The sequence below is a fragment of the Astatotilapia calliptera genome, chromosome 1 (genome assembly GCF_964374335.1).
Source record: "Astatotilapia calliptera chromosome 1, fAstCal68.1, whole genome shotgun sequence".
Taxonomy (NCBI): domain Eukaryota; kingdom Metazoa; phylum Chordata; class Actinopteri; order Cichliformes; family Cichlidae; genus Astatotilapia; species Astatotilapia calliptera.
The window spans coordinates 17,388,117-17,415,905 of record NC_137422.1 but is presented as its reverse complement, the minus strand read 5'-3'; the positions used below and the strand labels follow the sequence as shown (position 1 = coordinate 17,415,905).

The window sequence follows — 27,789 nt, the reverse complement described above, 5'->3', positions numbered from 1 at the left end:
ACCCTACCAATCTAGAAGGGGATGTTGCTCAAGTGTATATGCGTGTGAAGACATACGAGTGTATGTAATACACTTGTATGTCGTATGTCCTCCACACCATTACACCATCTGGTTTTGTTTTTTCAGATCATTCTCTGTAAACACTAGAGACGGCTGTGTGGGAAAATCCCGGCATCCTGATCTGATGATTGGTTTGAACTTCAGCAGGTGGTCTTAACCATGCGATTGGCTGATTAGAGATTTGCAACTGAACAGGCGTAGCTAACAAAGTTCCTGATTATTGTAGATTTTTTCAGAAATGAACCTCTTAAGCAACTTTTTGCGTCTCTACAACACAACTACAGTTAATTAATTGCCAAGTTTCCCAGTGCAATTACTGGATCAAAGGAGGAAAGCAAACACGAGACCAAATAAATTCTTCGTTGTCATCTTCTTTTTAATAAATAAAATGAATTTAGCAGTTTAGAAATACACAATCATGAATGAAAACAGCACTTCTTTATGACTTGTAGTGTCTGCCATGACCACCAACACACATGTATGTAAACAGAAAAGAAAGAAACAGTATCTGAGAATCATATTAAAATATTCAGTAACCTGGCTGTTGGACACATTTACATTGCACTTTATGGAATATAAGACACTAACAGCACAAGATGAGCAGGAATACACTCCTCAAAGTCTTGTTTTTAGTGCAGAGAAGTGTTGAGCAGGCACATAAGTTTGACATTCAGGGTTAACTAGTGCATTTTGTATTCAAACGTAACGTCAGCGAAGAGTTGTCATTAGTGTCTGATGCATTTCTGCTCCTAAAATCATGTATTTCATTATCTACCTTCTGAGTTTGTTAGTAGTGTGACCTACCACGGTGTTCTGACATTTGCCAAGAAAAAAAAAAAGAGTAACAAACTACAGTCTTCAGAGAGTGCTATTATAGCAAAATTCACAGTAGCACGATGATCAGAATAACCCACTTCTGATTAAATACAGCACACAGAAGGTTTTTACGTCAGTCAGAAGCACAATCTGTCATCTACGATAACCAAGAGCCGAAGAAGACAAAGTGAACAGTAATATAGTCATCTAGAAGAACGACGGAGGTCGTTTTACATAATACAAAAAAAATACTTCCCAAATATTTCACCTATTCATAAGATCACAAAACAATATATGGAGATGTGTTGAACTGTCATGTGATTTCTACATGGAGGAGGCAAATCTAAGGTTCAAATTGCATAAGTGACGGAATGACTGATGAAACAAGTGTCTGAAAATAAGAAGAAAGGCATTTCTGACATCAAAAGCGTCACAGCGTAAAGGATCTCTTATCTGTTGTGCTTCTCCTCAAAACATGTGCTTTCTATCAAAGGTTTTTTGTAAGTAGCAGACACCACCGAGCCTTACAGATGTTTCCAGATTACATGTAAAACTATTTCAGCATGTGATATTAAAATACAGTATAGTTTATCTAGCACATACACTACATGTTACACCAATTTGGACCATACCTAGGATGGAGAAACTGTAATGAAGGCTTTTTTAACAGTCAGAAGCAGGCTTTGATTAAGGACCTCAAGTCACTCTCCTCTAAAGCAGCAGATTGAGTCAGTACAAGAAGAAGAAGAAGAAGAAAAAGAGGGAGATTTGGTCCTGCATAAATAAAACTTCTTGTTATGCCACTGTTATTTCTGCAAAACTCAAACGAGAACCCTTTGGTGCTGAAGTCAGTGTGGTCATGTGACTGGTCTGCGTTCGGTGCGGGGAACCCATCTGTGTGTGGTAACCTTCCAGAGCAGCGGAGCCAGCAGCAGACTGAGAGTGGTGACGCTGAGGACCAGCAGGTACACCTGCACAGAGCCAGAGAGGCAAACCAAATAAAGATCCAATAATCAGATGGCGAAATGTCATTAACACAGACTTTGAATAAAGCTAATTTAACACTCTTTTGATTTATTCCACAATGATACCCCAGGGAGAGAGATGGATGTTCTTAAATGCCAAGATATCAGTGACATAGACGGTCGTCCTAGTCACGATTCTTTACGATGCAAAGATTACTGCGTCATTATAGGATTAGCTTAAATCAGAGATAATAGGTCTTTTGGCTAAAAACTAACCAATGCAGTTGGTTCTTCTTTGTAAATAGACAATGGATGATTGACACTACACATGAAGATCTGCCCAGCTACTGTTCAAACCTGTTTTTGGGAGGGGCAGCCAATCAGAAGAAAACTGGCTGAAAGGGAGGGGCGAGTCAGCTACAGCTCAGAATAACATAAAAGTATTGACCTGGAACAGGGTATTATAGGTCTCGTCTAATTCTGCTTTAAACAATCATTAATAAATGATTATTTAAGGCAGAAGACGAAGCAAACAAAAGTCAAATTGAGCACCTACTATATTCTCCTCTGTCTGAATAGTAAAACAGATGCCAACACTAACATAAGAGGTAATCACTGACCTCTCTGGAGATGATGCCAGCTCGACGCGCACGACTGCCCAGGACGAAGGAGAATTCGCTGACCTGAGCGAGGCCAGCAGAGACGATCCACTGTATGTGCCGAGACCCTGGAGGCAAGATTGCTGACAGCACGAGTACAGCCATCATAAACTGGAAGGAAATAAGGAGTCAAATGAAACAGAAACTGGAGCTAGACAAAGAAAAGCAAAAAACAAAGACAAAACACAGGAGTAGTCTGTACCTTCATAATGACGAGTGTGAGAGTTAGCGCCAGCAGGATGGTGAGTTCATACAGCACAAATGTCGGGAACACGTGGAAACCTGCAGCATCACACAGACACACACTTACCATTCAGTAAAGTCACGGTAAACAACACAAAACTAACGCAACACCAAGGTCAGATCAGTCACATGATCGCGTTCAGGCTAACCGATAGAAGCAAAGAAGATGATGGCAAGGAAGTCTCTGATCGGCTCGATGCATCCCATGACCTCTGCTGTGACCATGTGACCCTGTGAGGACAGCAAAGCTCCAGCCAGGAAACAACCGAGCTCCATGGAAACATCCAGCACCTCAGTTACCTGCAGCATGAGTCAGCAAGAAAAGAACCAGCACAGACACACGACGGGTTAGACAAGAACATGAAATACATAATAAGTGAATAAAGTGAGATCTTTATCTAAAAGAAAAGGTTAAAAACAGACAGCATACTGTCAGCATGAAAAAGACAAAAGCTGCCATCCCCAGCACCAGGATCTCCCTGTTGCCTTTGCTCTCAGTGTGAAGCTTCTTGTAAAAGGGGCCAATCAGGAATGATCTGAAGAGCAAGCAGAGCAGAAGCACAGCAGCCAGCGACACCAGGACCTGGGCCAGGAGATAGAGCACGTGGAGGCTGCCATACAGGAAGCTGCGGTGCACAGAGGGAAGAGTTTACAATGCTGTGTGCGTGTTTACACAGAGCACACATGCAATAACAACAGAAAGATCAACACACCCGTCCAACTCCCCACTTTGTGCCTGGATCAGAGTCGGCATGACAGCGATGAAGAGGCCGAGCTGAACATCTTGCATCACCAACATCCCAAGGAGAACGCTGCTGTAGTCCAGCTCAGCTGCCACACACACACAAACACGTTAATGATCACTGGCTAAGGAAAACACTCCTAGTAATCAATATTGTATAAGCGGATGTAGTGTGATATTAAATTTGCCTACATTAAAATGTGTAAATTACCTAGAGTAATGGCATGGGAAAAGGCCTGTGGATAGGCAAGCTGCTCTTAAATGTAAAATAAATGTGATTTTTCTTCACTGTGAGCAAAAATCATTTACCGCTGCTGTGCTAGCAGAAGTCAACACAGGCATGCAGGTCACAAAATCCTACTCAGCTATATACTATCAGAGGTAAGGGAGGATCTGCTGAATGCTGCTATAACTGGTATCTGAGGTATGCTTAACTTTCTGGAATGTGGCCAGAGGGATAAATATAGATTTTCTCTGTTTTTTATCTTTGAAATGGAAGTAGTGAAGAGGAAAAACCAGCTAGTCACATCTCATAGCATGGTGGATCACCTCATACAGCTTCTGCATTTTGGCTTCATTCTTACAAAATACACAAGGACACTGTGTAATGTATCATGTGTTATTGTTCATCTGATACTGTATTTACCTAATTTTAGGACCTGGTAATAACCAGATGATTGCTTTATTATGTCCTGACACATAAAACACAAACCTTCCTTATCTCCTCTGCTTCCTCCTGCCAGGAAGCGGGACACCAGTGGAGTGCTGGACAAGGACAAACAAGTAGAGATGAAGACAGTCTGGGTGGGTCGAATATGCAGGACTTGTCCCCACAGCAAACCGGCTCCTACCATCAGCAGACTCAAAGAGCAGGAACCCTGAACTGAAATCTTCCATACCTATGCACACATAGACAGGTTGATGACTGGATGATGACTGTCCATAAAGTAAGTAACAGAGGCTTTAAAAACAAATGGTATTAAAACAACTAGACTATGAGCAATAGTGGATTTTACAGAAACATTCTAATACTGATGTGGAATTAAATCTAGATGTATCAGCCAATATTCTTCAGCATGTCCGCTGCTACTTAAACTTTTTCTAAATTATCCCAAGCATAAAAAAAGCTTCTATATTAGCACAAACTGGACAGTAATTACACATTACATTGGCAAACATCAGCTGCTAACATCCAATATATGTTTGCGTAGTTTCTCGGTCATCCAGGTCACTGCTGTTTAAGGAGGTTAGAAAGTGTCGAGGAGGGAAATTATTTTACTGCTATTGTTAAATAATTGTTATTGCATTAATAATATAATTTGCAGCATGGATATTGCACTCCAAGGTTTAAACAGTGTCTCTTTCAGAAAGACTGAGTTGCAGGCTGACAGGAAGTTGTATGCAGAAGTGAAACCAGGAAGTTATTTTGAGCCGCAGGCTAAGACGAGGCTTTAACAATGTAACAGATAGCTTTAAGAAGGCCTTAAGATCAGATCATTTTATATTAAGGTTTTAGTAGAGGTTCTTGATTAAAACATTTATTTAGTAGAAGACATACACATAGTCTCAGTGAGCTTCTGGTCTGATAAAAGGTCAGAAGTGCAACAGGTGAATTGAGAAAGAGCATGTGAGGTCAACACACACACACACACACACTTTAAATTAGATTTATTTAGAGGAAGAGGTTAGTTATGTTTGGCTGTAACTACAAAATTGTCTCGGTAAAAGAGGAACCGTTTCTTGTTGTCTCGACAAGAAAGAGGAACAATTCATTTTAAGATAAGAACGGAAAGTACCAAGCCATGAAAATAGGAGATGATTTTCTGGGTGAAAAGTCATGATGATGTTGATCTGATCTATGTATAAAATGTGTCTGTGACGTATGAAGGGGCGTCAGTAAACAAACCCTGATGCTATAAAATATCTGTTCATGCTTTGATTAAGTTGAAGACTACTGGCTGTCTGCGTACAGAGTGTCTTCCCACGCGTGTATTCATTAAAATCATCGTTTGACTTCACCCGGCCGGATCGGTGTGGTTATTCTTCGATCACCTCTTGTACCCTTCCTCAATAATGAATCTTAACATTTGGGGGCTTCGTCCGGTTATTGGGGAAGGAGAGTTGGAGGTTTAGATGGAGAAATTTGGTGGTCTTGGGTGGTCTGACGGGCAGACATGAGTTCCAGTGGTCTAAGTGAGTGGGCATAAGCCGGCTTATCCAAAAGGTAAGGCACTACCTGTTGAATTATTTCCAAAGTGTGCCAAATTGGACATGATAAAATTTAAGTCTACTCACTGAAGTTACTGGTGGATGTCTGTTTTGATTTTGATGAAAATCTCATGAGTTGAAGCAGTTAGAGTTCTGCTAAGAAGAAATGAAAGTAGTTAAGAGTCTGATAAGAAAAGTTTAAATAATGGGTTGAAGTCCCAAAGAAATTGAGTTAGAGTCTCAAGTAGTTGGTAGGGAATTGGTTATTGTGTTGGTTAGAGTCCAAATTTGGTCATAAGAGTGGACCTGAGCGGTCAAATTGGCCACTAGGTTGCACCTGCCTCAGTTATACACTTGTTTCGGGTGTTGATTGTTGTTTCAAAGTATTATAAATTATTCTAGAACGGCAGTTCGAGTCTGCTAGGAAGCGCAGTGCTCAGAGGTAACGCTTGCCAATGTCAAGGACGCTTAGACATTGTCCTCGAAGAGGGATAGTCAGTTGGTCACTGTGGAGTTTGGGGCACTCCAGAATAACTAGGAGTTAGAATCTCCTTACCGTTTGCAACGGTATCTGCGCTTTTTTGGACAGGAGAAGTTGGTCTTCGGGCGTGTAACTTTAACTTAACACTTCGAGGTAAGCCTTGGCTGTGAAATGCCAAAAATAGAGCTTCAGGCAAAGTTTGGGTTGGTTGACGCTTTTAAATTGAGTTAGGGATTTTAGAAATGAGGCCAGAAACAGTTAAAGTCTTGATACTGGTTAATTGGTGGGCGGTTATTTTAAATTTGTCTAAATTGGTTAGGCGCTAAAGCTGACAGATCTGACAGTAGTTGTAAATATAAGACGTCTTTGTAATAAGAGATCTCTGTGTGTCGAGTCAGTAATGCACTGACTGCCTGCTGCTATTTTTGGAGGTGTGTGTGTGAGTGAAAATGCAAATGAGTAAGCAGTGAACTGTTTAAGCCACAGTTGGTTTTACAAATACTGCTGCAAACATTGTAGAGTGTGTGTTTAAAATGCCATTTATGTTTAGCAAAGGACTATAAATAAAGTTTTGAGTTGCCGTAGTGGATGTATAGTAATTGACTGAGTTTGGATGTAGATATATAAATATATTGAGTGCACTGTATATACTTAAGACTAACACATGACTTTCAGTAGTAACTGTTCTCCAGCATTAGCTGCTGGTGTGGTTTATTTTTTCAATTTCTTGTGTGTGCGGTGAGAATTAATAGGGGTTTCAATTGTTTTTTGTTTTTGACTTGCTCTTTTTGATTATGACAAGCATGTCTAAAATACTCTTAGGAAATTGTGTTTTGAGTTATATTCTTCAACTCTAGTCACAGTTTAAGTGTGAATGCGGTGACTAGAAGGTTTTGAATGATGAATGAAGGTGTGAGAGGTATTTCTTTGGTGATGTAAAGTAGGATGTTTTAAAGTTTGAAAGTGTTTTTAATTTAAGAGATGCATGAGTGATGTTATGAGAGTTTGAGTTTCTTTTTCTTTCAGTTTAAAACACATAAGTACATACACTTGGTACACCTGTTTACTCTTTGACTTTATTAAAACAGATGGTGTATTTGAGTTTGAATTTCAGTAATTGTATGTTGATATGGTAATTTAGTTTTATGTTAGGTGAAGGAGATGTCCATCTCTGCGTCTTGCAGGATCGAAAGTGAAAGTTGAAGGTTGTGATGTGAATGCTGTGAGTACTCGATTTGAATGATTCTGTGTGAGGTGTACAAAATATTAAATAATAATAACACTATGAAAGTTGATAGTAGAGTGAGTGCAAGGTGATGTGTGAACAGAGGAAGTCTGAGAGAGAAGTGTGTGCGTAGGCAAAATGCAGAGTGTGTGCGTGAAATAAGGGAGTATTGTTTTTTACATCAAGGTTTAGTAGAACTAAAGTAGAACGTTACAAACAAACAGATAAATAAAGTAAAATGAAGAGAGAAAATAACTGACAATTACATTAATGAATAGAAAACACACATACACAAAGTGCCATATGTGAAATTATTCTGGGAAGGAGTCAGAATTGAGATAGCTTATTATAGAGATAGTTTAACATAAGATGCAATGAAGGAAGCAGCTTACATTCCTTTAATTCCCAGAGCCAGTGTGTTCCCTCCCCTGCCCACTTGGGCCCCGTATCAGGCGAGTATGGAAGGCTGGATAGCCCATGACGGGTAAGATCCCACCTCGAAACCCTGGGACAACCTAAGGCAGGCACAGTCACGATTACTCTCAGACCTGACGGGTAAGACCGCTGGGCTAGGGTGGAGGTGGAAAGTGGCAAGTGGAGCCCTACCTTCTGGCTGAGGACAAGGAATGCTGCTATTTAAGGTAGGAAATCAGAATTTGGGTTAGTAAAGTTGGGGAGGAGAAAATTGACTGTTTAAAGGCAAAATTATGAAGGAGTCTGACACACTGTAAAAGCACCATATGCAAATTCACACACACATAACAGGAAATGCATTAAACTTATAAAGACAAGACAAGCTCATGGAGTTTAATGCATAGACACTGATTAAACCTGGCTAAGAACACAAACATAGGCAATGAAGAACAGCTTGCTATTTTGTATGAATGATACAAGGGTGTGAATCCTTAATAAAATACATTTGAGTTTGTAATTGAGGAATAGAATAAGCCATATGACAAAGGGAGTTATGAAAACGAAAAAGGGATTAAAGTAGTTTTAAAAAAAAAAAAAGAGTGACTTAGGAGTGCTCTCGTACTGAGTGATCAACACTAGTGATCACTGTTGGAAGAAATAAAATGATTTAATGAGTTGGGAATGTTTAAACATATGTTTCTGTTGTTACAGCTTCTTGAGAGATGACTCAGTATGCAAATTAGCTGGAGTGTGTGTGTGACTGTGACTTTCAGGAAGAGGAAGCATAGCAGAGACGAGAAGTGCAGATTGGGGTAGGGAATTTATAGTTTAGTGATTATATGATGTCGTAAGGGGTCTTATGCTGAATTTAAGAGTATAAGGGGGTGATTTTTGTGTGCAAATTGAGTGGTTTTAATGAGACTTTTGGTGTATTGAGGAGGTGAAATTATGTGGTGGCAAGATTTGTGTGTTTAAGGTTGTTGTGGTGATGGGTTGATTCTGTCAGGTAGGTTGTTGTTGTTATTTTTGTTTTAAATAGAGGGAGTTTTAGGAAACATGGACATGTCTAAAAAAATTGGGCCCATTATTTTGTAACAGTGCACTTAAAGAAAACCTGTCAGGTGATTTTGTTTTGTTTTTATGAGCTAACAATCAGCTCTATTTTTTTTCATTTCTGTTTTAAGCAGGCCTGCAACAGTGAATAACGGCGCTGAAAATTCTCAGGAAGAGCAAATATAAGGTGGGCTTCCCAGATTATAATTGGCTGAGGAGAGCTACCTGTGGGGACAATTCAGGTCGTAAGTCCCTGTAAAAAGGATTTTATGCGAGTCAATCCAGTCCAAAAGCATAAAGAAATATTTTCCTATGGAAAATAAAAAATGACGGAGCTCATTTTGCTGAGGGTGGAGTATCTGATCATGCGGGAGGCTCCACTATCAGCAAATACATGGTGTGACTGCATGTGAGTGAATGTGTGACTGGATGAAGGTGAGGATGAATAAATGTGGATAAACAATTGTTTTTACCAGAGAAAATTTCTGTTTTGTTTTATTAGGTGGGGTTAGATTATGGGATTGTAGTATATTGTTGGGAGAATGCCAAATGCTAAAGGGGAAATATTTTTTGATGTAACTCAGTTATCATTGTTTGAAGAAGCACATGACTGATAACTGTTTTGTTTTAAGTTTATTTTTATGACATAGATTGGATCATGAGTGGGGAAACTGAGCATTTTTAAGTTTTGTATAGTATCTTGACACATGAAATGTATCAAGATAAAGGGGGGTTTAGGGTTTAATAATTTAATTGTTTAATAATTTAGGATCATTTTAGGACCTTTTGGGTTTTTGATCATTTGGATATGGTAAAACTGAAACTGTTATTTTTAAGTTAAGGTTAAAGGATTAAAAGTGAACTTGTCACGGTTTGCGAGGCAAGCCGTGTGGAGTTGTAGAAAAGGACCCAAAAGGCGGCACCTCTGGTGCAGGTGAATATTTATTTACAACGGTGGGCACAAAACAGCACTGGTGGAAAAACAAGAAACCGGAAACCTAAACTGGGTAAGCTAATAACACAAACCAGAAACGAGACGCAGGGAGACCGAGGGGAAACAACACAGACAAACCAGCAACTACCATAACAGAAGACACAACTTAAATACACCCAGAGAACACAGGGAGATTACACACAGGTGGGGAACACAGGTGACACTGATAAACATAACGAGACAGGGCAGGAGTGAACACAACATTACGCATACTGACGAGAGACTGTCAAAGTAAAACAGGAAGTACACAGAGGTTCAGACAGGAGGAGAAAAAGTACGGGGAGAACACAGACATAACAGGCTGGGGGAAACATGGAATAAACACAAAGAGAGACGAGAGCTCATAAATACACAGAGGGGCACAAGGGGGTAAGAGTCACAAAGGGAAAAAACACTTAGGGAACACCACAATAGGACACCTCAGAAAACCTGGCCTAAATAAGGAGCGAAAATACAAGGAACCAAGAATACTGGGCCAACATGGCCCAGGACCATGACAGAACTGAATCCTGTTTAGAAGGTACAATGCCGGTTTTTCAAAGCTGTGAATAAATCTTAGAGGGAAAATTAGTGAGGGTTGAAGGGGTAGAACAGCTTTGATTTCTTTTTGATTTCTAGAAGTAGTGGTTATAATGTAGGCTTACACATACAGATATTACATAGGAGGTATTTTTAGGATAAAGGGGGAGCTTATAAATAGAAATGATTTTTATACATATTGCATTTTGTGCTTTTAAAGGAGTTGTGGCTCAAATTTGTCTCTGGAGGGTCACGAGCCTTTGGCTAGCGCTATGATTAGCCAATCTACTGTGAGGATAATATGAGTTCATGAAGGATTGCACACGCTTACAGACACAGAGTTAAGAAACACACATGACAGTATTGATTCCAGGCAAAAGGCCTTAAATTCATTTAGCTTTTAACTGAACTTAAAGAAGGACCAAAGAGGAAGGAAAGCATATATTTTGGTTAAGTCTGATAAACTAGAATTAGGAGGTATTGTTACATTAAAGGGAGCAAAATGAAATAAAAAGGCTATACCAAAATGGGTTATAACATAGGAAATGTGAGGTTTTAAAATGAAGTTAGTGTTAACACATAGGAGTTGTTTCAAGGCAGCATTTAGCTATGATGAAATGTATACAGGAGTAATTGCTTATATGCTTGAACTTAATTGATTAAAGTGGTTGTTTTCTTTTGGAGTAGATTAACTTGCAGCAGCGACACCTTGTGCACAGGATGTTGATGATCAGATAAGGGAAAATAGAGCGAGCAACCGGACGTGAAACCAGCGCTTAAAAGAATTTTAAAGTGATGAGTAACGTTGAAGAGTATACATAAATACAAGTCAATAAGTTAAGAAGATAATTAGGATCAGGCTTTTGATTAAAGAGTCCCAGATAGGATAAGTTAGGGAGATGCAGGAAAGGTGTTTTGTTTCCTTTGCAGAAGATCTCGGCGACCACAGGAGGGGCGAGGATCCTGGAGATCTCGAGGTTCGAGACCACCAGAGAAGGGTCTGCGTGAGGACACAATGTATTGTGACCTCTGGTGTTCCAGAGGTCAAAAGGGGGAGTGTCGAGGAGGGAAATTATTTTACTGCTATTGTTAAATAATTGTTATTGCATTAATAATATAATTTGCAGCATGGATATTGCACTCCAAGGTTTAAACAGTGTCTCTTTCAGAAAGACTGAGTTGCAGGCTGACAGGAAGTTGTATGCAGAAGTGAAACCAGGAAGTTATTTTGAGCCGCAGGCTAAGACGAGGCTTTAACAATGTAACAGATAGCTTTAAGAAGGCCTTAAGATCAGATCATTTTATATTAAGGTTTTAGTAGAGGTTCTTGATTAAAACATTTATTTAGTAGAAGACATACACATAGTCTCAGTGAGCTTCTGGTCTGATAAAAGGTCAGAAGTGCAACAGGTGAATTGAGAAAGAGCATGTGAGGTCAACACACACACACACACACACTTTAAATTAGATTTATTTAGAGGAAGAGGTTAGTTATGTTTGGCTGTAACTACAAAATTGTCTCGGTAAAAGAGGAACCGTTTCTTGTTGTCTCGACAAGAAAGAGGAACAATTCATTTTAAGATAAGAACGGAAAGTACCAAGCCATGAAAATAGGAGATGATTTTCTGGGTGAAAAGTCATGATGATGTTGATCTGATCTATGTATAAAATGTGTCTGTGACGTATGAAGGGGCGTCAGTAAACAAACCCTGATGCTATAAAATATCTGTTCATGCTTTGATTAAGTTGAAGACTACTGGCTGTCTGCGTACAGAGTGTCTTCCCACGCGTGTATTCATTAAAATCATCGTTTGACTTCACCCGGCCGGATCGGTGTGGTTATTCTTCGATCACCTCTTGTACCCTTCCTCAATAATGAATCTTAACAAAAGAAAGCGACCAGACTTCTTTAAGTTTTCTTTTAAAATCATTTCTCTTCTCATCCAAGAGGCTTCTTCACTTCTAAAACCAAAAGGTTGAGAGTCCCAGGTATTTAAACCCTTGTGCGGTCTTCAAAAAACGTAAAGTCCAGTCGCCTTCTTTTCAGCTCTAATAATATACCAATCAGGCTCTAAACCAGGGGTCTCCAACTCCAGTCCTCAAGGGCCGCTGCCCTGAAACTTTTCCATGCGTCCCTGCTGCAACACACCTGAATACGACTAGTAGGTCATTAGAAGGACTCTATAGAACCTGACTGCATGCTGAGGTGGCAACTCAGCCATTTGATTCATGTTCCAGTAGCTCATGAGTGAATGAACATGGTGCAATAAAAGTACATTATTCCTAACACTTACATTTACTTAAACTGACATGAGTAGGGTTAGGGGTTGCCACCTCAGCATGCAGTCAGGTTCTATAGTCTTGCTAATGACCTACTAATCGTATTCAGGTGTGTTGCAGCAGGGTCGCATGGAAAGGTTTCAGGACAGCGGCCCTCGAGGACTGGAGTTGGAGACCCCTGCTCTAAACCAAACATTGAAGGACATAAAAGTATTGTTTTAAAAGTTGCTTTCATACTGATGTTGGTTAATTCGTGTCATGCTGCACCACCGCAATACAACACACAGAACAGTTTGACCATGTCATTGGCATCAGTGCCAGACTTGCCTTTGCCTTTGCATTATTCCAAAAGCAAAATCTTCTTCATTTACCTTTCTGAGGCGCTCAGGTGAGAACTCCAGTCCGACCACAAAGAGAGTGAAAAACACACCCAACTCCCCGAGAGTCTCCACCTGAACCATAGACTGCAACAAGCAAAGCCGAGCACAGATATAAACAACAAGCACAGAAAGTAGAAAAAAAGACTGATTTAAAAAAAATTAATTACAGTCTCGCTCTCACACACCTTGATGCTGTTGAGCCCAGAAGGACCAAGCAGGACCCCGCAGATGATATATCCAAACATGGGAGGAAGACCCGCCAGAGTGCAAATCCAGCCACAGGGCAGAGACAACATCACCACTGAAACCAAGTCCTGCACATACATGTTTAAAAAAACCCGTCAATACTGACTAAAAACGACTCAAAACAAATTAATACAGAGTATCTGCTTCTTATACACGCGAGGAATGACTGACTTTGATAAAGTGGTGGTCGGCTCTCGGCATTGTTGAGTCTCGCGGTTTAGTCAGAACATACTGGTTGTTCTGCGAGTCAATGAGCATGCTCAGTCCCAGGTCATCCTCCACTTCCTTTTGCCTGGACTTGTTCTTCCTCTTGCTTCCATTCTCTTCATCGTCTTCCACTCTCAGCACGGCCTCTACATTCACTCCTTTCATCTACACAGCACACAGCACGGAAGGAGCTACAATCACTATCATCTTCAGTTTTTGAGTAACCAAAATATGTGACAGTGACTGTCTGCAGACCTGCTTGTTGTTGTCAAAGGCGTGCTCTTCGATCTCCTCCTCAAGTCGGTCGGCTGCCTTCCTGACATCCTCCAGGATCTCATCCAGGATGGACAGAGTCTTGTTCTGGGCCAAAGCGCTTTTAACAGCTTCCTGCTGATGCTTCTCAGCCGCCACCAGCTCCACGTACTCCTGTTCTTCCTGAAGTGAGATAAGAGGGGCCATGCATATGTTAGGAGAGATGAATGTAGGAAATGTGTATTAAAGATTCAGTCTTAAATTTTGAGGTCTGTAGGATGATCATATCAACAGTCTCCTATATTCACACAGGACTTATTTGATAATAAATTTACATTTTGGATAGTCTTTTTGGGAGCTTCCATTTCTGCTACAGGTCTCTTCCTGTTAAAAGACAGTTTTTTCTTTCCACTGTCACCAAAGAGCTTACTCATAGTGGGTCATCTGATTGTTGGGCTTCTGATATTTCCCTGTCTTTTGAAAAACTGAGATACAAATAATGAAACACAGCTGACTTCACCTTTATGGCTGCCTCCCTGAGGGCCTCCAGCCTTTGTCTGCTGCTCTCCTTCATGTTGACCACATCCTTGTAGTCTCCCTGTAGCGCTCTCTGCAGGCTGTGCAACGCCTGGAACACGAGGTGCTCGCTCTCATTCAGCTCCTTCTGCAAAACCTCCAGAGTGTGAACCTTAATGCAGACAAACAGAAACTTGTCAATCGGTAAAATGTCTCTGGTCATCTTTCACTGAAGCCACCGTGTGCAGTGCAGTTTACAATTCTTCATCGGAGACTGGACATGACAAACAGGACAAAACAGATTGTGATGAAGCAGGTTACAATAGGATGAAGGTGCATTTTATGTGACTCTCGGCACACATCAGAAGAGGCACTTAAACACAATAAAACAACTGAATGCACACTATCCGTATATGCAGAATAAATATGTGCAGAAAGTCACATGTTGAATTTAGATGGATGTCACAGCTCTGGGGAAGAAACTGCCTCTCAGTCTGGTGTTGTGTTTTAGTGAGTTAACCAGAAGGCATTTCATTCAGATCGTTTCAGAGGTAAACTAGAAAAAAAAACTTTGAAGATTTGAAGAAACCACATTAAATTTAAATGTGTTTTCAGCTTGGTCTGGTATAAAAGTCTAAAAGTGGTGCTTAGCTATTTCTCCTGTTAGTTGTTTTAATCAAACCAGTCATCTTATCGCTACATGCACATATCATAGGAAACATGAATTATAAGCATGCACAGTCATTCTGTGCAACAGTCAGAGAGGCAAACAGTTTAGAGACCTAAAGAAGAATTACAGGTTATGCAAAAGTTAAATGTCTCTAACTCTTCAGTGGATAACAATTTGAAAGGAGCTCTTGGCTCCATCAGATTGCTTTTTCTCAGTCTGGTACCTGGAAGTGTTTCTCAGTCTCTGAAAGGCTCCGGTCTTTCCCAACAGCATCGGCAGCAGCCTCCAGCTTCTTGAAAACCACATTTTTCTGACGTAGGAGGCCCACCAGCCGCTTGCAGTTACCAGCCACCCAGCTCTGCCCGTGTGCAGCCCTTTTACTTCGATAGAGCTTGACGGCATGCTGGGCCACCTGGTCTTTGTGGACCACGGCAGATGCCCCTGCCAGGCTGAGGCACAGCAGCCAACATACAGCCTGCATCCAAAGTCCTACTCGCGTCTTCACCAGGGTGTGAGGGGGACTGAAGACGGGTGTGAGGCCTGGATATGGAAAAGGTTTTTTTTATAAAATGTAAAAAAAAAACAAAATAGTATGACAGATTAAGATGGGTTGAGTGTCAATGCAAATATATCTATATATCAGCCAGTCATATGGCAAAAATTCAATGCATTTGTTGACATGGTTGAGACAACCTTCTGGAACTGAAGCTGAGCATCAAAATGGGAAAGAAATGTGATTTAAGTAATCCCCTTAAAACCAAACTACCATCTACCCATCTCCCAATGGCTCCTTCCTGTAGGATAACACACCATCTCACAAAGCGCAAATAATCTCAAACTGGTTTCTTGAACATGACAATTAGTTCACTGCACTCAGATGGCCTCCACAGTCACCAGATCTCAATCCGTAGAGCACCTTTGGGATGTGGTGGAACATATGACTCAGATCATGGAGCCATGTGTGATGCTGTCATGTCAATTTGGACCAAAATCCCTCTCCCATGTTTCCAGCACTTTTTTTTTTAATATAAGCCATGAAGAATTAAGGCAGCTCTGAAAGCAAAGTGAGTGTTGTTATGTGAGATACAGTGTGTACTTATGCAACCTGTATATTTACTATTGTTATACCAACAGCCTGTTCAGTCTTTAAGCAGGGTGTGGTGGCAGCTGAACATGAGTTCCGTCTTGCTAGCAGTTCTTATTATTAAGCTTCACCTTAATGTGACTGAATGCTTAACCTGTAAAAAATTCCAGAGCTGCTTCCTCTGCTGCCTTCATCAAATACGCTGCAGTGTATATAGTGAGGGAAAGGATTGTATTTAAAAAAGAAACAACCAAAAAAACAAAACATCCAGTGTTTTGAAGGAAGGAAGGTTCAGGGCTTAAGCAATCAGCATCATGGGCTCATCCGGTTAGAATAAGAATAAGCAGTCATCTAATTATTCTCAGGGTTTTCCTTTTATTCTCCAAATCAATAAGGCAAAGAAGGAAGGAAAGAAAGACACACATGGACTGCTCTCTCTCAGCTGCCGCCCCATGTGGGAGTGAAGAAAGAGTGAGGGGTAGGTGAGTGCAGTCCTTATATACTGTGTGACATATAATGTGTGACAGGTGAGTGCAATTAAGGCCAAGCACCACACCCAATCAAAGGTGAGGAAAAGAAACAAGGTGCATCTGGTGAAGTGAATGTGCTGAAAGGTGAGCCTTTACAACAGCCGCCCCCATATTTCTACTGAGAAATATGTTCAAAGGATTAGAGATGCTCCTTTTCTCAAAGCGGGGGCAGAGGAATCAGACATGCTACAGGTCTACTATAGGTCCAGGGGGTCAACCTAGAGGTCGACAATGCAGGCTAGACAGTTCAGGGGGCCGACCATGTAGCCAGCGGTGGCGGCAAAGCAGGTCCAAATGCCAACCGCGTGGGATGCAGTGGCAGGCCCAGACCTGCAGACCGTTGGGCAGTTTTGCAGGTGCTGGGGGCAATGTACGGGGCTTGGCAGAGGCAGGACCAGGTGATGCAGGAGCAGGCAGCGCCCTGACCACTGGCGGAATGGCAGCCACAGGCGGTGGAACTGGTGATAGTGGCACTGACCGGTGACGACATAGGTACTGCTGATGGTAGAGTATGAGGTGGCTGAATGAATTCAGAGCCATCAGCAGATACAAGGATGTGCTGGAGCAGTTCTCCTGAACCTGAACTGGAAGATGTGAACAAACATTGGGCATGTGTGGAACTGCTCTGGGGTTGGAAGTCTGTGATTGGACCTTGGAGTGTCCATCCTAAGCGGGTTTTGACTGCTGCAGGAGATCCAAATGTTCCATGTCTAACTGGTGCAATAGGCGTAATAAGGTGGGTATGATCAGAGCCTATGAGCAGTAGTGGAGCTGCTTTGTTAATGAAGGTTAATGGGATACCTTGAAGATGCTTGTATCTCCGTTGAAGAGAGGATACGGGGTAGGTGTGGTCTGAAAGTGCTAAGTGACTTGTAGCGAAGGCATTATTAATTGTGTACGTTTTCTCTGGATGTGCGATGGGTGAGATTTTGAAACTTACGGAAGAACCTTGAATAGTTTCAACTTCTTGACGGACAGTTCTAAGTGATAATCTCTCTGCTTCCCCAGTTAGGTGGAGATGCTTAGCTGCAGATGTCAGAAGCATGGTACGTTGGGAGCCATCGTCAAGTATTGCATATGTTTCCAGGGTTCTTTTGCCATTACGCAGGAGCACTTTCACAACCTTTAAAAGGACACTGGGACAATCACTAGGTCTATCAAAGTGTAGTGTCCTCACTACAGGATTAGTTTCAGTTTTAGGTCTCTGATTCACCTCACATAGGATCTGTAGATGTAGTCCCATACAGGTGGCACATGCTTTCCTCAGGTCACACTTTGCGGCCTGATGAGTCCTAGCACAACGCCAACACCGTTTGTTTACTTTTATCCAGTTTATTTTCTCATCCTTTGTCTTCTGAATGAACTCAGGGCACTTGCTAATGTGGTGTTCAGGTGAGCAGCAATATGCACATCTAGCCTTAGTCATTATGATCAGTTGTGCTGCCTGTACAGGATCGGATGCATTTGTCCCATGTAATATTGTTGTGAGTGGAGAGGTGTACTTATGGGCAGGTCGTGGCTGGTTAAAGGATGAAACAGGACTGTCCTTTCTTGGTTGACACTTGCATTCAATTTGCAACCAGGATGAGAACAAAGGTAAGTCATACGTCATATCTCCTTGTTCCCTGTAAATGTGCCGTTTGAAGCGACTGGAATGGTCTGCGGGCAACTTTTCAAGTAGGCGATCGACATGGGAGCCACAATTTAGTTCTGTCCGTCCTTGATCACCCATAGTGCTAAGCAAACCAACTAAAGCTTGTACACGAAGAGCAAAATTATCAAGACTCTGACCATCACCTGCTCTGATAGGAGGAAGCTCCAGTATATTCCGTAGCTCTTTCAATGCTAGCTGTCTTGGTTGCCCATAACGCTCATCAAGAGCTTTGATGGCTTGAGTGTATGGGTCAGGAGCATAGGAAAAGGAAATAGCTAACCGTTTAGCTTGGTCTACTTTCAGATGATCAAGAAGGACATGATATTTGAAATGCTCTGTGTCATGAGGGTCAAGCAGGTTAGTAAGGGCCATTCGTAACAGCCTATACTGGATTTCATCTTCTCTGGTAAGGTCTGGGAAAGAAGGACCCTCAAGTTTATACACATGTGTTCTCGTGCTAGAGGAGTGACCCGAGCTAGCAGTACCAGGTATCAAAGGTTTCTGTTCATGCAAACCATCAGATGTAGCTGGTTGCTGCTTTACAGGGGGGTGCTGCCTTGGTTCTGGAATGCAAACGAGAGGTTGAGCGGGGTCTTCATCTAGAGGAACAGCAGGTTGAACACATGAAATCTGGTGGGGACCTTGCAGTGGCGTGGCCAGGAAATTAAAAGGAGTCTCATCTGGTGTAGGAAAAACTGGTCTAGGCAAACCACTTGAAGGAACTGCAGCATCTAATATTGTTGAATTAGGGAAAGGAGGGCTAGCAGCCAGAACTGCACCAGAGTGACGGCTAACCTGGGGGGGCTGAGAGGGTGATTGACATGTTGCTAGATCAATCACTGGGAACTGCTCATGTTGCTGATGTGTTTGGGGAATGGCTTGTAAACCGCAAACAGAGGATTTGCTCTCATCAGAGACAGTGTGAATTGAAGATCTGGAGGAACTGCGAGAATGGGGAGGAGATAACTGAATCATGAGTTGCCTAATCTCCCTCATTGTCATCAGGAGTTCCCTCATCACCTCATCTTGATTGGTGGGTAAAGGAGCAGGGGATGTCTCTGGTTGTCTTTCTGACTCTCCGACAGGATCCTGCGGCCCATGTGTGTCTTTGTCACTATGCTGGCATTCAGTTTGGCTCTCTGTCTCACATGTAGCTCTTCTAGCTCCAGGATACTGAACGTCATACTGCTGCAGGTAGGCAGGAGGTCGACTATCACGACTGGATCTTCTCAAACCTTCAGTCAATGGCTGCTTTGAATCCATGACGCTAATACCACTCCGGCTCGGAGGACCATGTTTTGAAGGAAGGAAGGTTCAGGGCTTAAGCAATCAGCATCATGGGCTCATCCGGTTAGAATAAGAATAAGCAGTCATCTAATTATTCTCAGGGTTTTCCTTTTATTCTCCAAATCAATAAGGCAAAGAAGGAAGGAAAGAAAGACACACATGGACTGCTCTCTCTCAGCTGCCGCCCCATGTGGGAGTGAAGAAAGAGTGAGGGGTAGGTGAGTGCAGTCCTTATATACTGTGTGACATATAATGTGTGACAGGTGAGTGCAATTAAGGCCAAGCACCACACCCAATCAAAGGTGAGGAAAAGAAACAAGGTGCATCTGGTGAAGTGAATGTGCTGAAAGGTGAGCCTTTACAACATCCAGGTTGCTTTACATTTAATCTTTATCCACACCAACACTGAATACATTCAACTCACAGCCAAGGCAGTCTGCACTGTTGTGAGCATGAGTCAAGCTGAGAGATGTTTACTTTCCAAACTCCTCCTATGTCCTTCTTCCTTTGGGCTAGGCTGCAGACGCTCTGCCACTGCAGCTAGAAATCAGTAATACCACTGTTCCGTCTTGAGCTGCTGAAATGGACAAGCACACATACGCGCACACACAGGTTCTCAGATTTAAGGCATTACAAACTTGAAAAAAGCCATGTCACCCTCAGAGAATTTAATGTAAACAAAACCAGAAGTGCAGTTTAAACATTTCCCCTACATTTCCTTTCACTTTACAAACGCTTGATCTATGAAAAAAGACCGCGTATACACCATGAAAAACTAACAATGTTAAATGACTATATAACAGGTTATGTATGTTAAAAATAAAACACCAATGCCATTATAAACAGCCTCCATTCTATTATTATTACTGACACAGTAACATTAAAGGTTAATGTTTTATTTGGTTTCGATAGAGTAGATTTTTAAAAATATAATACATTGCTTTGTATGACAAAGTCTTTGTTGTTGTAGTGATGTAAAAAGAAATACTCAAGTAAAATGAAAATGTTCCTTCCCACAGGTGATCTGCACTAAACTTTGGACTCGTACCTAAAACTTGAAGTTTTACCTTGTCAGGATGTGCATAAAAAACACATAAAAAATGGAGCACAGACGTGTCAATGTAAAATAAAACGGGGAGGACATTTAGCTATCTTAATAACACACACCGCCAGGTATGAATGACATACCGAGGAAACAGCACGGACAGCCAGTGAAATCACCCATTTTCTTCACTGTCCCAAACACAGATTACTCGACTTCTATGAGTGGGTATATCAGCAGAAACAGATGAGTAAAGAAATCACTACCTGCGAAATGTGTGTACTGTCCTGGCTCTCAACTCCACGACTGAAGGAGCAGCAGAAGAAGAAGGAAACAATCGTGCTGTTGTGCCGCACTACCACCACCCCTCCTCTCCTGCCACATAGCTGGAGACAGCGTCGGTGCAGGCGTTCACCGGTTTTTACTTGGCCACCAACTTCATGTTTACTCCGACCTCCGGGCCGTCGGTAGCAGTGTCGGTGCAGGCAGACAGGAAGGGGTAACAATACTTTTTTCCCCAGGTAGGTACAAACGCCCAGTCCCTAAAACAGCTGAGTTAGTTCTAGTGTGGCTAAAGTTGAATAAGCTGTTAGGTAAAGCTAAGTTAGCTTCCAAATTGCCCGGAGCTGTCAGACCAGCTCCAGCCAGCTGAGTCCACACACACACTTGTGACACAGCCGTTAACGCTATCTCAACTTTGCTAACATTAGCAAAGAAATGACAGTCGTGTGTGTCGACAGCGGATCCCCTCCCCATTTACACCAGGCGCAACTAAAACTAAACAACCCCTCCTCTGCTTTCAGAACATATTCCTGTCGATAAAAATTAAAGATCCATCTTCAGATTACTTCCGAAACATCTTTATCAGATTTGATATGGGAGTTGTAGTTCTCAGGTGTTTTGCGTTTTCGACTCGACTCTTGCGTCAAGTGCTTTTACGTTATGGTAGCGCTTCTCCGTTTTTTCTTTTATTTTTCGGTTATGACACATTTTCACTGTTGTGTAAAGTCGTATTATTTCGGTGAAGCGAGAAAAAATACCGTTAAATTATCTCCACGCCTAGTTCTATGACCCGTCCCCCTCAACAAGGGTTATACTCACGGTGTAGTATCGCAGTAATAGACGCGGAGTAATATTGAGACTTTTTAGGCGGTGTCAGAGACGTTGCACAATATTTAAGAATAAAACAAGTATTTTACCGAAGCGGGGATTGTATCTTGAATTTCAGCGGTGCTGAACTACATTACCCACGACTCCAATTGCCGTACAGTAGCCCAGTTCTTTTGCGCATGCGTGCCTGGGGGAAATTGGATCTCAAGTTGGCCAAAACAGCGGGTGATAAAAATGGTAGGTGAGATTAAAAATGAGAAACCGTTAGAGTTGTTTATCCCCGTTTATGAGCTCCTCAGACAGTAACAGCTGTCTCTGACGCTCAGGGGTCACCGCAGTGTGCGGGGTCGGGGTGTCCGCGGCCAAGTGTCGCATCGTCAGAGATGTGTGTGAGGAATGTGAGGGGAGACGGGAGGTCAGTTGTTGATGTTTTTGAGACGGGATGCATGCACTTGCGCCACGTACCTTTGCCTTTATGGGGTAGCTCGTCTGCGATGCTGACCCAGGTGAGGATACCCCGTGAAGGATCCCTCCCCCGTGCCTAGAAGGACCAGGTCGACGAGCTGTGGCCTGCCATAGTGCGTTTGCTGTTTGATCATCGCGTGGGTCAGGTCTGCAAAGACGGGCCACATGATCAAACAGCATATTCGTGGACTAACCGAACCTCGTGGCCGTGCATTTGCAAGTGCTAACATCAGCGCTGTGGCACACCTGGTTTCCAGCCTTTTACTTTTTAATTACATGCAAAGCTTAAAGTAGTGAGAGACCGCACAGCAAGTTTTCTGTGGAGTTTCTAGTGAAAGCCTCAACTTAAAGGGAAGTCTTTGCACTCTAGCGTACTCTAATAGCACTTACCCTGTATGTTTGAATGTTGGTGTGCAGTCTGATGATGCATGGCAGGATTACCAAAGCTGGCGAAGTGGGGGACCTGTCCTCCATTACCCCAGGACTTAGAGGGGTCCAGAATTTGTAATGTTGGTTTGATGAGCATTATTTGAATTTATATGCAGCTTGAAATATTTTAATTACTTGAAAGAAGGGCCTGTGTCTAGGGATGGGTATTGATAAGATTTTCACGATTCCGATTCCATTTTCAATTCTGTTTAACGATTCGATTCTTTATCGATTCTCTTATCGATTCTTATTTTTAAAAAAGGAGAACACTAAGGTCGATTAGCTTAGAACTTTGTTTTATATCTTCTCTTTGAACAAGATAGAAATTTAGGAGTAACATGGCCTTACAAACCCAACAGTGAGATCTTAAGAGGTCCAGCCTACGGCTCTTCAATGGGGTGTCACAGGGTCCCCAGGAAAAAAAAATTGTAAATGTAAAATAATAAAATAAATATTATCCCATTGCAATAACAAAGTGTAACATAAATTATTCTGTAGCAATTACACAAGAATATCCAGTAATGTCCCTGCCTACAATTAAACACATTCACTTACCAAAGTGAAATCGGGGGCATCTGCTGTGGCAAATAGGTTCAAGCCTTTGACCACAAACTTAGTCACTGCTCGGTGACATTCGTCTATCCTGGCCTGAAAGGAGACGCTATCGGTAGACTGCAGCGAGAACTGCCAGCATCTGAGCCAGACTCTGTCTGTCTCTCTCATCATGGTCACCTAAACGCACAGTAATAGCAGGTTTTGTAATAAGGCAGATCGCGCTAACATAATATGCACTGTTAGTTGATTATTTACCTGCCGCATTAACGGGAGAGGACGTGCAAACGTTACCGCTGCTGCTGGGTTGAGATTCACGAGTCCGGAGCGGAATTAAAAACACGACATTCATTTAAGGTCATCGTGTGTTTTGTGAGCAAATGCTTTTGCAAATTCGCAGTGTTTCCTCCCTTAAATGAAATCTCTACTTTGCAAGTATTGCAAGTTGCCCTGTTGTCATCCGTTCTCATAAAGTATAACCAAACTTTTGAGCATTTGAGCCGCTTAGGCACCGTGTTTCCTGCCAGGTAAGCAACGCTCTGCAACGTGGTGACGTCATTCGGGGCAACTGGAATCGATAAGGGAATTGTTTGCAAAAATGGCAAACACTTTCAAGGAATTGAAATAGTGGGAACCGGTTCTCAACAAGAACCGGGTTTCGATACCCATCCCTACCCGTGTCTATCTTACCTTATCACATTTGATACTCTTTCCTATTTCATTTATATTTTGGCCCCTGCATTCACCTGCATCCCTCCTTACTTTCCAGCACAAGCTGAAGTCATCACAGAAGGACAAAGTTCGACAGTTTATGTCCTTCACGCAGGCAGGCGAAAGGACAGCTGTGTACTGCCTGGCACAGAATGACTGGAAACTAGAAGTCGCCACAGACAACTACTTCCAGAACCCAGACCTCTACTACAAAGAATCCATGAAAACCTCAGTGGACCGCAAGAAGCTGGAGCAGCTCTACAACAGATACAAAGGCAGGTGTCAGGGATTGAAATCGGAGCGATCCGCTCATTCCGTCGCGCTCATTATTTTCGGCTTTTGTTGTAGATCCCCAGGATGAGAACAAGATAGGCATCGACGGGATCCAGCAATTCTGCGATGACCTGATTCTAGATCCGGCGAGCATGAGCATACTGGTGGTGGCGTGGAAGTTCAGAGCAGCCACGCAGTGCGAGTTCAGCAGGAAGGAGTTCCTGGATGGCATGGCTGAGCTAGGGTGAGCAGTAACTGGCTTTGAAATCTATTTTGTGATTAACTGTACTGCATTTCTGACATATGAGTGTATGTACTGTGCCGTTTGTCTCTGTAAGACGAGTCATACGAGTATTTAAGGTTTCATATTTCAGACTTTACGTCATCATCATGTCCTACAGGTGCGACAGCCCTGAAAAGCTTAAGGCCATTCTTCCCAGACTAGAGCAGGAGCTGAAAGACTCAGGAAAGTTCAAAGACTTCTACCAGTTTACCTTCAGTTTTGCCAAGAACCCAGGCCAGAAGGGGTTAGGTAAGAATGACAGTGTGTAGGGAAAACACTGTTTTTAATCAAAAACATGAAGCATCCACCCTTAAACAGATTTTCTGCTTTCTAGACCTGGAGATGGCCGTGGCTTACTGGAATCTAGTTCTCACAGGTCGGTTCAAGTTCCTGGATCTGTGGAACCGCTTCCTGCTGGTGAGTGTGGGATGTTCTGTTGTCTCCCCGTTCTTTTCATTTTTGGATCAGTGGGACATTTGGGTATCTGACATGCATGAATCGATTTCCCTGGCATTTCAAGCATGCTTTGTCCATCTTGTTGACCTATATAAAAGAAATAATCCAATCCCCCACATTGATTTTTGACAGTTTAGAGTTATGTCACCTTTAATTGAGGCTGTTTGTTTGTTGCCTTTGTAATTTAAAAAAAAAAAGTGGGTTTTTTTTAGTTTTTTTTTATGATCACAATGAAACTCCAAACGTTTCCTGTTGCTGTGCTGCATTCAGGAGCATCACAAACGATCGATTCCCAGGGACACATGGAACCTCCTCCTGGACTTTGGCAATATGATTGCAGACGACATGTCAAACTATGATGAGGAAGGTGAGCTAACGAGTCTGGATGAAGATGATCGGTGAACACATTGAAAGCTCATCAGTTGTAACATTAAATACGAATAATTCAGGGTGTTGTCTCTTTGTCTGCCCCTACGCCAGCGCACAAGTGACTTGAAGTACTGTGCAAATGCTTTGAGCCACCAATAATTGCTTTCTTTTGCTTTAAATGAGCCAGATTTTCTAGTAGTTCACATTTCTTAAGCTAAATCTATGATAAAGGCCAACAATAAGTCAGTTTGACAGGTATAAAATTGTATTTTTTCAGCAGCTAAACAGCTCTTAGCAAGAACTGGGTATATCTCAATAGCGTGTGTTGTGAATCTAAAAAAAAAATGAAGGAAAGTTGACAAGTAGCGGGCAAAAGAATTGGCAGGCCGTTAAAAACCATCTACAGCAGAGTCACTTCCTTTAAGGCCACCCTTTTATCTAACTTTCTTATCTCTGATGTCTTGAATCGTGATTTCACTACTTAAATCTTGTTTATTTATTCCCTCTAACGTATTCCCCTTCTGCTCGCTCTCCTCAGGGGCCTGGCCCGTCCTGATCGACGACTTTGTGGAATTTGCTCGGCCGATTGTGATGGGGACCAAACGCAACGTGACATAATGTTTGTCCCGGCTTCATGCAGCGGATTGAGTTTCGCATTTCTTCCTGTTTTCTTTTCCTGAATGAGGTTTTTGATACAAACGAGCCAAAAATGAGACTACTTCTAATTAAGCCTGACTGCAGCTTTTTCCATTAGGATTGTTCTTCCAACTGCATACGATGCCTCTGAAAGGGAGAGACCCGAACTTTTAAAATGGAAAGCAGGACGGGAATCAGCCAGAAAGAGAACTTTTTTTCTTTTTTTAGTTGTTGTTTGCTGACACAAACAGCAATGTGAAGAGGATGTAAATGCTCAAACTTCTCACCGACAGGTGTAAAACCACACCTGTGGACTCACTAACCAGCAGCCTCGGTACAGTGACAGCCAGAGAGTCGGTTGGAAGTTAAACTCTGCATGTTTTGTGAGCTAGTGTGGAGTGGTGCCATGATGTGTGTGTGTGTGAGTGGGGGTGGTGCTATTAAGGTTATTTTCACGGCTGTTGCGAATGTGTTGCTCTCCAAGTTACAGTGAGAGCAGACAGAGGAAGTGAGCTTGAGTGTGTTTGTGTGTGTGTCTGTGCATATTGCCTTATTTACAATACCATCCCACATATCTTTGGTTTTGTTGATATGTAAAAAGCTGGAATAATTCACCTTAAACTCCACATCTTGTGTTCAGAGATCTAGGTAGAGAAGCACGTTTGTTGAGCACCAGCAGAATCACAAAGGCTTTATCGATCTGTTACAGTGGTGTCACTTTCATTTCATCACACAAACCCCACTGAACGTCTGTCTCTGTCACTAACTGCAGGCTTTCTGTGCTGCTCCTGATAGCTCTACCTCCTGCAGAGGCTCAGAGAGGGACGTCTGTGTTCTGAATTAGGAATTACCAAAAAAAAAAAGCATCGTAAAAGGAAATGAAGTTGATGAGATAAACATGTTACTGCTGTTTGGGGCATTCTCAAGTGAGCTGAGGAGCTCGCAGGTGATTGCAGAGAGAAGTGCAGCAGTCAGTTAATGTGCTCGTATTCAGACTGACGCCGGTAGATTTTTGTTGTGACTTCTGTGGCTCGCTCAGGCCTGAAGCTCTTCTAAAGGAGCTTTAGAAGAGCAAAAACAGGTCGTGGCACTTTTTTTTGTTGTTGGTGCAAAAGCAGCATTTGGGATGCTGCAGCATTACACTTGTTGGTTTTATGTCTTGACTTTAGCAGCGATTAAAAGTACGAACACAGAGAGAAGCTGAGGGGCGCCCTGACTCTTTCCTGTCATCCCGGTGAGGATGACTTGTCACCTCTACAAACTGCACTGAAGTACACTTTTTCTGTTGTAGGATTATACGTTTTTATTTAATCAGACGGCACTGTGTGGAGCATCGGAGTTATTCGCGTTTCGTGGCAGTAGGTTTCTCTCACGTGCTAACGTTTTTATAATGAAGTTGTGCATCGCAGCAAGGAGTATTTTAACTGATTGTTTACACGGCTGAAGATTGCTTTTTATAGATTTGGTTGAATTTATTACATAGGACAACATGAACACTGCTCAGGCTGCCATCTAGTGGTGGCAGTGGGCTATAGCATTTCTCACTTTTCTGTAGTTTAATGAAGACTTGAGCCTTTTAACACTTAAGAGATCAGTGCAGCAATGCTTATTATTATTATTATCATTATTAATAGGATTAACTGTTTCTCTTTAAGTGTACCTAAAACACTCTACATCCCAGAGTATGGCAGAAGTAGGGGTGCAACAATACACAAAATTCACGGTTCGGTTCGATACTTTGGTGTCACGGTTCGATATTTTTTCGATACAAAAAAATGTTCATGCCTTTTTAATTTGTCATTTATTAAAATTATAAATATATATTTTAACTCAAAAGTACAGTTTTTAAATTTAACCCTAACCCTTGTGCGTGTTTTTTATTTTGACAGCGAATGCACACCTGCGGACCACTTATGTGCAGCCCTGGTTATTTAGCTCGTCATATTGCAGCCACAGAAACCATAAAGCTGCACTTTCT

General features: G+C 42.1%; 2 protein-coding genes across 5 annotated transcripts; one reads left to right on the top strand and one right to left on the bottom strand.

Annotated features, from left to right (window-relative positions):
• Positions 1-415: 415 nt before the first annotated feature.
• slc9d1 (solute carrier family 9 member D1) lies at positions 416-21,354 on the bottom strand. Of its 2 annotated transcripts, XM_026165438.2 has the most exons (15): positions 20,794-21,354; positions 19,910-20,059; positions 15,154-15,470; positions 14,265-14,432; positions 13,748-13,927; positions 13,457-13,657; positions 13,225-13,353; positions 13,031-13,123; positions 4,198-4,384; positions 3,457-3,574; positions 3,174-3,369; positions 2,893-3,043; positions 2,703-2,782; positions 2,462-2,611; positions 416-1,847 (listed from the first exon to the last, which is right to left on the bottom strand). In XM_026165438.2, exons 3-15 carry the CDS (start codon positions 15,409-15,411, stop codon positions 1,734-1,736), a joined length of 2,025 nt encoding a protein of 674 aa, XP_026021223.1. In that variant the 5' UTR covers positions 15,412-15,470; positions 19,910-20,059; positions 20,794-21,354; the 3' UTR covers positions 416-1,733. The 2 variants fall into 2 exon arrangements, with proteins under 2 accessions (XP_026021223.1, XP_080147219.1); XM_080291093.1 differs by lacking the exon at positions 19,910-20,059 and having other exon boundaries at positions 20,794-21,197.
• dcun1d2b (DCN1, defective in cullin neddylation 1, domain containing 2b) lies at positions 20,909-26,674 on the top strand. 3 transcript variants are annotated; one of them, XM_026165474.2, is made up of 7 exons: positions 20,909-21,048; positions 23,853-24,069; positions 24,143-24,311; positions 24,469-24,599; positions 24,685-24,767; positions 25,077-25,173; positions 25,714-26,500. In XM_026165474.2, the coding sequence occupies exons 2-7, from the start codon at positions 23,895-23,897 to the stop codon at positions 25,791-25,793; spliced, it is 735 nt and encodes a 244-aa protein (XP_026021259.1). In that variant the 5' UTR covers positions 20,909-21,048; positions 23,853-23,894; the 3' UTR covers positions 25,794-26,500. The 3 variants fall into 3 exon arrangements, with proteins under 3 accessions (XP_026021259.1, XP_026021251.1, XP_026021269.1); XM_026165466.2 differs by lacking the exon at positions 20,909-21,048 and adding an exon at positions 21,750-21,874 and having other exon boundaries at positions 25,714-26,674; XM_026165484.2 differs by lacking the exon at positions 20,909-21,048 and adding an exon at positions 21,957-22,143.
• Positions 26,675-27,789: the final 1,115 nt, after the last annotated feature.

Bases quoted from the DNA above. Each gene is read 5' to 3' on its own strand.
- slc9d1 (XM_026165438.2), bottom strand. From the start codon at position 15,411: ATGCAGGCTGTATGTTGGCTGCTGTGCCTCAGCCTGGCAGGGGCATCT. The intron at 13,928-14,264 runs GTGAAGTCAGCT...ATCTCACTTCAG, and splicing joins TCAGGGAGGCAGCCATAAAG to GAAGAACAGGAGTACGTGGA. The intron at 13,354-13,456 runs GTCAGTCATTCC...ATGTATGTGCAG, and splicing joins CCGACCACCACTTTATCAAA to GACTTGGTTTCAGTGGTGAT.
- dcun1d2b (XM_026165484.2), top strand. From the start codon at position 22,021: ATGTGTGTGAGGAATGTGAGGGGAGACGGGAGGTCAGTTGTTGATGTT. The intron at 24,312-24,468 runs GTGAGCAGTAAC...CATGTCCTACAG, and splicing joins GATGGCATGGCTGAGCTAGG to GTGCGACAGCCCTGAAAAGC. The intron at 25,174-25,713 runs GTGAGCTAACGA...CGCTCTCCTCAG, and splicing joins GTCAAACTATGATGAGGAAG to GGGCCTGGCCCGTCCTGATC.